General features: G+C 49.8%; 1 protein-coding gene and 1 long non-coding RNA gene across 3 annotated transcripts in view; one reads left to right on the top strand and one right to left on the bottom strand.

Annotated features, from left to right (window-relative positions):
- The first annotated feature begins 1804 nt into the window (after positions 1-1804).
- The window catches only part of LOC139102832 (uncharacterized), an 11719-nt gene continuing 1335 nt past the window's right edge, over positions 1805-12188 (top strand). Inside the window, exons 1-5 of one of the 2 annotated variants that reach the window (XM_070656981.1) lie at positions 1805-1945; positions 6945-7153; positions 8753-8888; positions 10320-10453; positions 11486-11792. In XM_070656981.1, the coding sequence (XP_070513082.1) occupies positions 1909-1945; positions 6945-7153; positions 8753-8888; positions 10320-10453; positions 11486-11792 (823 nt within the window). In that variant the 5' untranslated portion in view covers positions 1805-1908. Of the gene's footprint in view, positions 1946-6944; positions 7154-8752; positions 8889-10319; positions 10454-11485; positions 12180-12188 lie in introns of those variants that run through there. The other variant, XM_070656980.1, reaches the window with a different exon arrangement.
- The window catches only part of LOC139102833 (uncharacterized), a 26838-nt gene continuing 16469 nt past the window's right edge, over positions 1820-12188 (bottom strand). Inside the window, exons 2-3 of the long non-coding RNA XR_011545775.1 lie at positions 2072-2371; positions 1820-1926 (exon numbers count right to left, since the gene is read on the bottom strand). This is a non-coding gene — a long non-coding RNA (uncharacterized lncRNA). The remainder of the gene's footprint in view (positions 1927-2071; positions 2372-12188) is intronic.

Below are 12188 nucleotides of genomic sequence, written 5' to 3'. Positions count from 1 at the left end.
GAGAAGTTTTGAAGATTATTTCGAATTAGTTTTAATTCGCCATAATTGGCCGCGAACGCCGGGCCGGAAGTGGCGTCGGCGGCGGGCGGGAGGGGCCCGAAAATTCGTTTTAATTAAAATTGATAATCCCGGGGGGGGGAGGAGGGGAGGAGTGGATATTACGTAAGTTGTCGACTGCATTGGGAATCGAACGAGGTCCTCCCCCTTCGTTCGAAAATTATTCGGGATCGCGAGCTACATCCAGCCGGAGCTCCGTGCCCCTCTAAATAGGCGGCGTCGCGCAATCGTCACGCCGGCACACATGGACCACACCGACGCAGTTTACGCAAGTCGCACAATTGCGCTGTTACGATACGACCCTGTTCATCCCACTTTCTTGTATTACATCGGGGTGGGCGACGGTGATAAATAATCGCGGATATCCGTACGCCTCGCACACGATACTCTTCATGTAAGTTATGTTCACACATATTTCTAAAGGATAAAAGCTGAACAATATCTGTGCCGTGGACAAGTCTCGTTCATTGTGTCACGGCGTTACGTTAGCCGTTGCGAGAGGAATAGAAGGAATAGCAGGAAGACAATAAGCGAACGCGGATGAGCGAGCGCTCCGTATTAATTGTTCCTTTCAATTTTTATTTCTTTAATTTATTAAGCTACCGTCCTTTGTTCTATCCTCAAAATGGAACAGAGATAGACGGACGCGTGTAAACGTATTACAAAGAAATGTAAACCGGGCAATGAATTTGCGCACGTAAATCGGGTAATATCGACACCGGGACGTGAGGAATATAATGATTATTTAATATTACATCGCTGCTTATTTACGGCCGTTCTTTATCAGTCGCGGTAGAACTGAAATAGAAAAGGATGCGAGTGCTTCGAGTAAGGGGCGCAGAGCGGTGTCGTCTCGTTGCGAACGGTTATCCGGGTGAAACACACGATACAGAAGAACCGGGGGTTGCAAATAGACAAACGAACATCCAGATAGGCGGTCTGATGGAATATCGATAGCGGTATATCTCGAAAGAGGAGGGAAGGGTACACGTCGTGACAAGACCGCCCGCCTCGCAGCAGAAATGCGTTCATCTTGCGAGTGCATGCGAAAGCCCCCCCCCGCGCGTAAGGGCGGAAGGGAGAGCAGCGGGGTCTCGCGGGGTGCCGGACGACAAGGGGTGAGACTGGCCTATCGAGGCCGGCTCGGAGTTGTTCGGAATCTATCGGTGGACCAGATTTTACTCGTACGCACGCACATTCACCCCCGCGGCGGAACGACGTCGGCGGTGAGGATGGGGAGGGCGGCGGGGTGCGTATATCGCCCCACGTTCGCGCGCGTGTGGGTGCGCCTCCCCCGTGCACGTACATCCGCGAGCCAAGATAATGTTCGGCGGCGTGGAGACGCAGGCGCGCCTCCGCGCGGTCACGCTCGCGCACTCGCCGCGCGCGTCGCCGGCGCCGACGTCGTTCTCGCGAGGAAATTGATTCTGCGCGAAACGGTAACGGGGGTTCCAGCGGCGACGGAGCCAACTGTGCACCACCAGAGAGAAGCCGGGCTCGGCAGGCACCGCATACTCCTCCGCCTGGCGAGTGGTTCCTGATAATAGAGTCGTGAGATACGCGCTCGGCCGACGATCCCTGATCTAGAGGGTATTATGTAAGGGGATGCTGCCGCCGTCGGTCGCCTACGCTACCCCATCGCGCGCGCAACGCGCTGATTGCTGCTGCTGCTGCTGCTGAAGAGGAGACAGCGAAACAGAGAGGGACGAGAGGCCGAACGGAGAGGTGCCTCTCCGACGACATGCGAAGAGACGCGTCCGGCGCGACGACGACGACGACGGACGACGAGCGAGGATCGCAGGCAGTCCTGGTTAGAGACCACGCCGACCACGACGACCGACAGAAGCATCCATGGAACTAAAAATCCTCCTGTGGGTTCACATCGTGGGTGAGTAACTCTGCGACGCGACGCCTTTCGCGCCGCCCTCGCGTCCCTTTATATATTTTACATGCACACGCGTCGTCGGTGCGCGTACCACGCAGAATCTCCCTTTTTGCATTTGGTCAACGATACCTGTCATCGTCGGCAGCATGCATGCGCTCCGGGCCGTCCTCTTGCTTTCCGTACGCTTCTCATCGCGTGTCCTTCCGCTGCGTCTTGCTCGTGTCTAATTAGTCGCCCGCACGTTCGTTACCCCGACGGGCGATATTCTACGTCATAGATTCATCCTTGCGGCCGTTCATGTCGTGTTCCGAGGCGACCGCTGCACTCGATGGCTGTCAGCCAACGTGGGTTGCCCGCGCAGGGAACCGTCTTATCTCTCTCGAGAACGATGTGGACCATTTTCCCCGTGTTCGAAGCGACGACCCGCAACTGCAAAATACGAAAGCAAGCCACGAGTCAGCCACAAAGGGATAAACGTTCGCGAACGTACGCCCGCGCCGACACATCCGCGTAAGCATGTGCGTGTGCATGTGCAAACCGACGACATAAATTTTACATCCCTGGACTCGTGCACTCGGCTCTTCGGTCAAGCTATTGCATTAAACTCGATAAATTCATTATGAGAATAAAATTATCGCATCGATACGCGCACAGCGCGCCAAATTATAAAAATTTCAACTTTAGCGCGCGACTATGCGTTATCAATCGTTAATTCAGTCCCGCTGTAAATCACACGCCTGAGTGCGCCGGGACACTTTTTCGCGATATCAAAAACTTTCTCCATTACGGATATTAGCATAAAGCGCATGCACGTATGACACCGGCGCGAGAATTATGAGTCGTAAGGATAATAACGCGACCGCCGTCGTAAAGTATCGGCACCTATTCCAAAGGGGGTTTTCCGGCTTCGCGAGACGAATTCCGTCTCGACGAGCGTTGCTTCGCGGGGAACGAGGCGCAAAAACTGTTAGCGGGCGCGCGGCTCTCGTCTCGGGGAAAAGGAGATAGAGGAAAAAGATCCTTTTTTCGTGGCGAGCTTCGAAACCAGCGGGAGAGAGCCGGCGGTGTATCCAGAGAACGGTCGAACGTTGGCGTCGAGCTAGGTCGTTGCACCGGTTGCCGTAAAACGGGCGTTCCCCGTAATAGGGCATTAACAAATTTAACGAATTCCCATCCCGGCGCGTATATAATCGCATTAATGACATTCCGGCGAATGCGATTTTACGACGTCGCGCGGCGCCAGGACGAGGATCGCGCTCCGCTTCGCGCCAACAAACAATCCGGCGAGCCTCGTCCTCTTATCGACCATTTTCTTCCTCAATATTAACGGTTGTCAGCGAGCGATCAAATATCCGATTATTCTGAAACTTCGCCGACGTGCATCGCCCGCTCGCGACGATTCTTTGTAAATGGAGACTTCGTGCTCACCGTCAATCTTACGTCAATCTTGTCCCCTTTTCGAGGATTATATATATTTTAGAGCGCACCTCTTTCGTCGACAAAGGGACTCGCGATAGATAGATTCCTTTTTATTTAGAATTTCTTTCAATACGCGGCTCCGGGAAGAATGCACGTTCGAGCGTAACGGGCCGATATTAAAACTTGCTCGCTTGAAATTCGACAATAAATTAATAAATCGAAATTATCGGAAAATTCTTGTAGCGGCAAAAGATTTTTATCTCCCGCGCAATTGTACCCTGAAATACGGCAAATTAAGACCTCAATGCGCGAAAATAATCTGAACGTTTTCTCATCGCAATAAAAATGAATGGCAGAGATGTGGGTATCGGGAGATAAAACTCGCTAAAATTATTACCAGTTTCAATTCTCCCACCCCGCAAATAATAACGCTTGATAAATGAAGTGTTAAAATGTGTACTCCGTGCGATCGTCTACGTCATGAAAACCCCGCGCATCTGACGTTAACAAACATCTCGCTTGAAAACGAATGCCGCTTCAAATTGAACGGATTCCGAAATCCGATATTAAGCGAGATATCCCGTCCGCATTAGCGCGATATTTTTACGAGCGAGGATATACTGTATGAAAAGCGAGTTATAATCTCTTTTTCTCTTCTTTTTTTTCCTCCCCCAAAAAAAACAAAAAAAAAAAAAAGAAATGACGTGACTTCGGCTATCTGCACGTTACCATTTATAACGCAGATAACGATGCGCGGCGGCGGCGGGGGATATGCGATTGTTCCGTTATTACAGTATCCCGTTTTATCAGTTCGCACTGAAAATAGCAGAATGCAGAATAACATTTCCGTCGGCGGAATCTGGAATCGAAGTCTCGGCGACGCGCGCCCGTTTTCGTCAGTATAATTTTCGTGCGATCGTGCACGAGCCTTTTGCGACACACAAAAGATAAGCTTCCCTACTGAAGCGTATATAGGGACGCGAAGCGTCGAAGCGCACAACGATACGGGCCTCTTCTCTCTCTCTCTCTCTTTCTCCCTTTGCAAATGCGATTCGTCGCTTCGCTCGGCAGCTAATTAAGCCGATCGCTCTACCGAACGTCATATCCGTTCGCCAGATCCGTCCGCGCGATTGTCCGATCGGGCGAAATCGCATTCATTGCGCGAGAGCTGTCCGTTAAACCGAGCGTATCGCCATTAGTGTAAGCGAATTAAGCTGAACTCACTCTCGTATCGGCGTCGAATATTCCGAATCGAGCCCCTGTCTCTCGAGCAGATTGATATTACCCACTTCGCCATTGGGTACATTGGCCGAATGGAAATTATCGCGAAGCTCCGTTCGCGCATCCACCCGTTTTTCCTCTTTTTTTTCCCCACTCGCTCGTACTCTTTTTTTTTTCTCTCCTTGTTACGCGAGGACGTAACGCGACATTCGACTTTCCTCGAAAAACTCGGGTGGCTGGAAGCCGAACTCGGCTCGTTAACGTCCCGTTATCGTCGTCGCTCGACGAGAATGCTTCACGAGTGCGTTACGGCGCCGTGCGTGCTTATCTGTTTCTTTCGCGCGACAGCACGTTCTTTATTCCGCGACCAGCGCGACGGCAGTCTCGGGCGGGACGGCCCGCCATCCCGTCCTCCACGTTTTCCGTCGATCGTCGCTCCGCTTACCGCAAATCCACTTTTTATTAACGACTAACGACCGGCCGCGAGAGAGTGCTCCCGCGGTTTTGCGACTAAATACCCCCGTAAGCCCTGTCAAGTGCCTCCAAACGGTGAAGGGGGTTCGTGGGTGCATTACGCTCCCGAATCGTCACACCCTTTAATGCGCTGGGGCAATATTTCCCTACGATACTCCCCCGAAACAACTTCATCCAACTCACGAAACTGCGACCCGACGTTATATCGATCCCCGGGAAAGAAACGCTAAGAATCTCTCCCACGTGCGGAAACTTCGGTAAAAATGTCGCATTGAAATCGCGGCGTATTGCATGAATCATTTACACGGGAACTTTAATACAGCAAACTTCTCTTTTTTTTTTCTTCCTTTTTTTTTTACATACAAACGGAATCTCTAGCTCAAGTTTGCTGACCGCGAAGTTTGTTGCCTGATTGAATACGGTAACAAGTCGCGACGTTGCGTTATGCGAAACTCTGAGTTTTAAATTTCTCCCCCGCGCGCGCGGGAGAGCGTACGGAGAATTCGGAGCACGCTGAAAAAGCTCGAAGTTAATGATTTATTACCCGATATAATGACACATCCACTCTCGCGGATCGTAAGGGTTTACAGATTCAATGCGTAATCTTTCATGCGTGACGCGCGCCGTGCATAGCGATGCTAATGGAATTATTTCGAAGGAGCGTGCGAGCGCTGTGCGGTAGGCGGAAATTTCGCGGAAGACAAAACGCCGCGGTGACGAGATTCGTTTCGCCGTGCGGGCTCAGTTTCTTCGCGAGGCGCGAGATCGATCCCCGTCCCTCGTGAATGAGAATATTTGGCCGACTACGAGACCGGGAAAGCAACGGGGTGCGGGGTGCATAACGCGGGGAAGGATTCTATTCGCGATCGATAAAGGATTCCGACGGCCGACATGGGATTCGCCGAATAATTTTGAATTCGCGGATGAGAGAGAGACGAGTGCGTCGAGCGTCGCCGTTATTATAAGAAACTATCTCTCGCGAGCCCGTATTATATTCGCGGCTGCTTTCATTACGAGGATTTCCGTGTAATGACGATGTCGCTCTGATAACCAGTCGTGGCTGTGTAGCTGCCTGCGAAGCCCAGTGGTTCCCAAGCACGCGGGCGCGGGATCATTTGATCTAATTAAAAGATGAGGCTTCCTCGCGACGGCCGCCGAGAAAGGTCGCTGAGGAAATGTAATCTTTAATTAACGTAATGTATCCTTCATTGATTTCTTTTTATTATTTAGTTAAGCGTAGCACGGCGTTCGAGACGACGGGGAAGTAGTATAACGTATTCTTATCTAAGGGTTGAGTAATTGCAAATTAAAATACGGACCGAGTATTTTTCGCGCGCACTATTGCGCCGGAATGGGCAAGATGACACATCCGCGGGGACACTGAGTCAACCACAGGACCCTTCTGGAGCATCGGGTCGAAGTGGACCATCGGCGGAACTTTAAAATCGATAGCTGCAAAATATTGCTGTGTGACGTGGCGCCTTTATTTCGGCCCGTCCTCCCCGAACGCGAAAGCCCGTCGTCACTTTTCCTATTTGGGAAGCACTGTCCGCAGACGTAATCGATGCGGTATGCATCGCGGGGTGATATTCAGCCGCCTCTCATGACATGACACGGCAGAAATTCACCTTCGGCTTTCATTTCCTCTTTTCCCCGGGGGTGGCCGAGAGTCGGGGATTCAGATCTGCGCGAGCGAGCCTCTGCGTCCCGCACGTGTCCTCTATCCTAATAACTACGTCGAGATCATTCGGCCTGATAAGCCCGCGACACAAGCGAGGGAGGGAGAGAGGGGGATCCAGTATTTCGACGACAAACGAATGTGTAGAGCCGCCACGACGTCGGCGGCGCCGACAAAATATAATTAACGAACCTTTCTTCTCTTTCGCAGGAATCTGTTCGGGTCTGCGGGGAGTGCGCATTCAGATACCGACAGCCGTGAAGAAGGGCGACTCCGCGACGTTGAAATGCTGGTATGACACCGAGGGCGACCCGTTGTACGCCGTCAAGTGGTACAAAGGAGGTCGGGAGTTTTATCGCTATGCCCCGAACGAGAATCCACCCGTCAAGACTTTCCCCATCGGAAACCTGACGGTGAAGGTAAGCTCGCTCGCACGTCCCTCATTCCCCGGTCTAAGGAGAGACGAACGAGCTTACAATCTCCGGTGTCCCGCGGGCCGTCGCAAAATCTCGAGATCCTTCCGACGGGACCGCGCGCGCAAAAAAAAAAAAGGAAAAAAAAAAAGCGGGCGTCAAGAAGAGAAAGGAAGAGGAAGAGAAGGGGAGGGGGATGAGGATTTATTGCGGTCGAGAAGTTGCGAATAGAACACGATAACACCGATAGCGCCGGAACGTACAGTTCCTGCTTGTTGTATGGCGTACCGTTCTACATATCGGTTGATCGAAGTTTTTGAATTCGAGCTGTCTCCCTGCGCGAGGGGTAACTGATGGCCCTCGTCGATGTGCGCGGCCTGTCCCGGTGTGGGTGTCGCGTTTTCCCTCCATTAAATTCCGCTTTTTTATTTCCCTTTTTAATTTTTTAACTGGACAGGGGAGTTTTGTCGCGTGCTTTTTTTTTTTTTTTTTTATTGTAGTCTTATATTCAATTTATAGTATCACAAGTTCTATGGTTTTTGCAAATTGCGTTTTTGTAATTCCCCGACTAAAAAGAATCGATGACACATTTTATTATTTACGCGTCAGCGGATCCGTATGTGTGTTATGTTTGCGTATACATATATGTATGTAATATTGCAACGTCGAACTGCAATTTTTATTATTCTTTTCAAAGTCCCATTCTCCTCCTCCAAATAAGATATCTTCTATTCCATCCTGTTTTTACTTCACGAGCGCTTCGCGGCCGTGTCGTTTACACGCTTCAACCCAGTTGTTCAAAACGGCGTTAAATATAATGTCATGCGCGGCACACACTGTCCGCGGAGGGAGTCTGATTTAAAATTCCGCACATTTCGGGCGCGACAATTCCGATTACAATGTAATGACGACTATTGTGACGAACCGTCCGGCACGGTGAGACGCGACGTGATCGGCGGAGAGATCATTTTACATTATTGCGCCTGTACGTGCATTTTCCTTCCCTCTTCTTTTTTTTTTTTTTTTATTTTAAACATCCGCCTGTGTTCCGTGCGTTCGCGTGCCGCGCTTTCACGAAACGAGCACCGCGCCGCAGGCGCTTTTCGCTGCAATTCGAAACGCAATTTGGACACCTTGCTGCGATATTCATTACCTTTAACATCGCCGATAACGACTCTCGGCAATCGGCAGCCGGAGTATAAATAAAAAAAAAAAGAAAAAAAAAAAAAATAGCAAACACGCGAGTGCATCGCGAATATTTAACACCGCGGGGCGGAGGGGAAGCAACGCGAGACGGGGCGAATCCCCGTTTGGGGAATCAAACCGGGGCTGATATCGAATAACCAGGTCGGTCGCATGTCGCGCGATTGGCGGAAACGTCGGTCATTAATGGATTGGACGGATTCCTCTCGTAAGCGCGCCCGTTACGTGACCCTCCGCATGTATTTACACGTACATGCCACACGCGTCATCCGGGAGAATTCTCGCATGTCTCCAATAATCTACGACGACGGAGGACGGGGACGAGGACGGGGCCAGAGGAACGTGCGACAAAGACGCTCGGTGCCCAGGCGCGCGATCGTAATGAATTACTGTTGTTCGCAGAAAACGGAGAGCAACGCGACGCAGGTCGTGCTGACGAAGTTGGAATTGGAGGCGGCGGGCGCGTACAGCTGCGAGGTGTCAGCCGATGCACCTTCCTTCCACACAGCCATAGTCTACGCGGCGATGAACGTCGTCGGTAAGTATATCCCTGCCGTCGTCGCCGGCGCTTTCGCTCCGCACGTTAATAGCTTGGGACGCCGTCGTCGGCTGCGTAAAAAACACGTCGGAGCAGTTATTATTGCCCGACCGGGCGATTTAACGCGGCACCCTTTACGCGGGACGCTCTTTACGGCGCCGGTCGCCTCGCGACGTCGAGTTTTTGATAAGGAGAACGACAATAAGCGCGCTATTTAAATCGCAATCTCGTTGTCGATAAAACTTTTACGATAATTCACTCTTGTGATCGACGAACCGGGGCAAAACAGAAAAAAAAAGAAGGGAAGGTAAAAGGGAAGAAACAAGAGATGCACGGGCTTGCGAGCGACGCTGCGCGCAATTTACAGGGGTCGCGCGTCCAGCAATATATTTTAAACAACGCAAATTGCATGTCGCCATTTTCGAGGTTCCTTCATTAGAACGTAGCATTCGATAAATTCAGCGGTAACGCTCTACTCTGTCGGGGCTTCTTTTCACGAGTAATCTATTTCGATATTACGTGCTCGCGTCCGTTTCCACCCCGTCGTGAATTAAATGTCCTTTTTTAATCGCTCGCGCAGTTTCGAAGGAGCGGCACAAATCTTCCGCGGAAACGGGACCAGTCGATTCTCTCTCATCGGGGAGCGGAGTGACATTTTTATCTCGCCGTAGAGGCGCGCGAATTTACGTTCACCGTAAAAAGTGAAAAAAGTAATATTTCGCGAGTCCCAGGCTGCCGACGACACGTGCAGGTGCTTGTAACGACTCGCGCGCGTTCAACTACGCACGCTGATAGCGAAAACGACACGCGAGTCTCCCCGTACGTCGTAGGATAGAGGAATTTTTTCGTACGAGGGAGCGATAGCGGGGGTCGTTTCGCTTCCCCGTATCGATCAACCGTCAAGCCGAAAGTTTCGACTGCGTCGGAGCTTTGGGGAATGCCGACGGCTCCGGTCAAGCTCGGTCAACGCGACAACGTCTTGACTGCACGCGAGCACGTTTAGCCGCGCGAGGGTGCACAGGGTGGCCATAAAGGATCACCCTTCACACACGTACTCCGTGTCTAACGGGATCTATTCTATCACGAGAAGAGAAAGAAAAAAAAAAATGTAACGTCGAGAAGTTAATAACTGAGTTAACCGCGACTAAAGAAAGGGGTCTTTTTTCTTTCGAGCGTGTTACCATCGTCGATGTTAATCCCGCGGGATGAGTTTCGCCTCGCTTCGACGCATGCAATTTGCGAATTTATTGCGAGTGGATTAATGTGAGGGATTGAAGGCTCGCCGGAAGGAGATGATATTTTCGCCGGGAGAGAAAATCTGCTTTCGACACCACGAAGTAGTATAGTAGTACAGTGGCTCGCCGAGGCCGGAGGCTGAGGTGGCTTGATCTCGAGCACTCTATATACGTGGCGTATATATTGCCTTCGCAGAATTGCCCTCTGAGATGCCGTCGATACAGGGACTAAAGAGGAAATACCGCGTCAACGATCCGCTACGTTTGAACTGCACATCCGACCGGAGCAAACCCGCCGCGAATCTCACTTGGTATATCAACGATCGACAGGTATGCTCTAACTGCTAATGATAGTAATGCGCGCGCGGTTAGATGAGCGGATAGACGGATAGACGGAAAGGTACGGGAGAGGAGGATCAGATACCTCTATTTAGTTTACCCCCGGCTTTGATCCATTATCCCTGATCAAACGTCAGAGACAAGGAAGCTTATGGGATACGTTCCTCCTCGAGATGTTTCGAAGTTGCCGAGAGCGGCGTTCGCGGTGCGGAAAATAATTCAACATTCTGATCTTCGATTAGCGTAATAATATTAACGTAATCTCTTAATTAAGGCTAAATCGAGGCAGCGTTCAAGAAAAAGAGCAAAGTTTTTCCTTGTTCCCAAATATCGCAGTAATAAAATCTGTCTCTAAGCAATTATTTAAGTAATGAAATCTGGGCCATCTATTTTTTTTTTTTTTTTTTTATTAATCGTTATTTTAAATTGAAAACGCTGAAAACTCGTTCGGTGCCGTTAATGTGCACTTTAGTGCGGATATTTTTATAAAATACATAATTTGCAATGCTCAGATTAACTTCCTTAATAACTTCAGCAGCATCAACGCATCTCCGCGTGAGTTATTTCGCGTGCTAGGCACGAACGTATGATCGTCAGAAAATTGAAATCGTTATGTTATCAAGAATTTATATAACAGCATTAGCGACATATGAAACTGGGCGAATATATATTTTTTCATTTTTACATCGCGATATCAGTATTTATTTCGTCTCTCGACGGTCCATTATACTATCATTAACTTGTCATAGCCATCAAAATCAAATAAAATCTAATAAAGTTTAGTTTATTTTATATATATATATACATATATCTCGACTTCCGTTTTAAAATATATATGTATGTACCGCTCTGATGTACGCGCACACATATATACCTAGTTACAAGTGAATTAAACAATTTTTTCAAATTACCCACGTTATTTTTATATCTCCGTGGCGATGTGAGAAGTACATTTAGACAAGTTATCCGTAATCCCGTTTCGACTAATTTACTTATCTCTTTTCTGCTTTTTTTCCCCCTCAGCCATTGAAATCGCACGTCCGCACGTACAGCCCGCTCGATACGAACGAATCGGAATGGCAGATCTCGCAAATCGGGCTTCAGTTTCTGGTTACGCACGATCACTTCATCAGTGGCAAATTGAAGATACGTTGCAGCGCGTCGATATACGATATTTATTGGCAGAGCACGGAGGTTAGCGCCGAGGAAGACAGGCCGCGAGTGATACATTACGAGCCCGCCGCGACTATCGTCGGCATCAACTACCTCCAGCCGCCGCCGAATTTCCAGACCGGCCAGAAGAAGCCCGATGGGCAAGTTGGAGTAAAAGGTAAACCCTCTTCGGTCCGCGTTCAAGAATTGCCGCGATGCCGTTTCGTTGCTTCGAGAGAGCATTGTATAAATATCTCACCGCTCCCGTTCATCTCCGATTAATTATTTATCAGCATTCGAAATACCTCTCGAGAACTTGCGCGAGCCCGGCCGCGAGTTCATTCGCTTAAAAAACAAAATTTTGTTATTCCTTTTTTTTTACTTGCTCGAGCAACATCCGGCGGCTTCGATGAGCCCCTTTCAGCTTCTTAACTTCGCTTTGAAACATCGCCGGGGTATTCAACGGCCCGCGATCTGAATTCCTCCGTTAGCTCGACTTAATCCGCCGGGAAAGAAAAGCATTGAAATAAAGAAGAAGGTCGTATTATCAGAGAGTTTCGTTCGATAATTTTTC

This window comes from Cardiocondyla obscurior, linkage group LG05 (genome assembly GCF_019399895.1).
Source record: "Cardiocondyla obscurior isolate alpha-2009 linkage group LG05, Cobs3.1, whole genome shotgun sequence".
In the NCBI taxonomy this organism is placed as follows: Eukaryota; Metazoa; Arthropoda; class Insecta; order Hymenoptera; family Formicidae; genus Cardiocondyla; species Cardiocondyla obscurior.
Note: the sequence above shows the minus strand (reverse complement) of the source record. Positions and strands in the feature narration are given on the sequence as shown.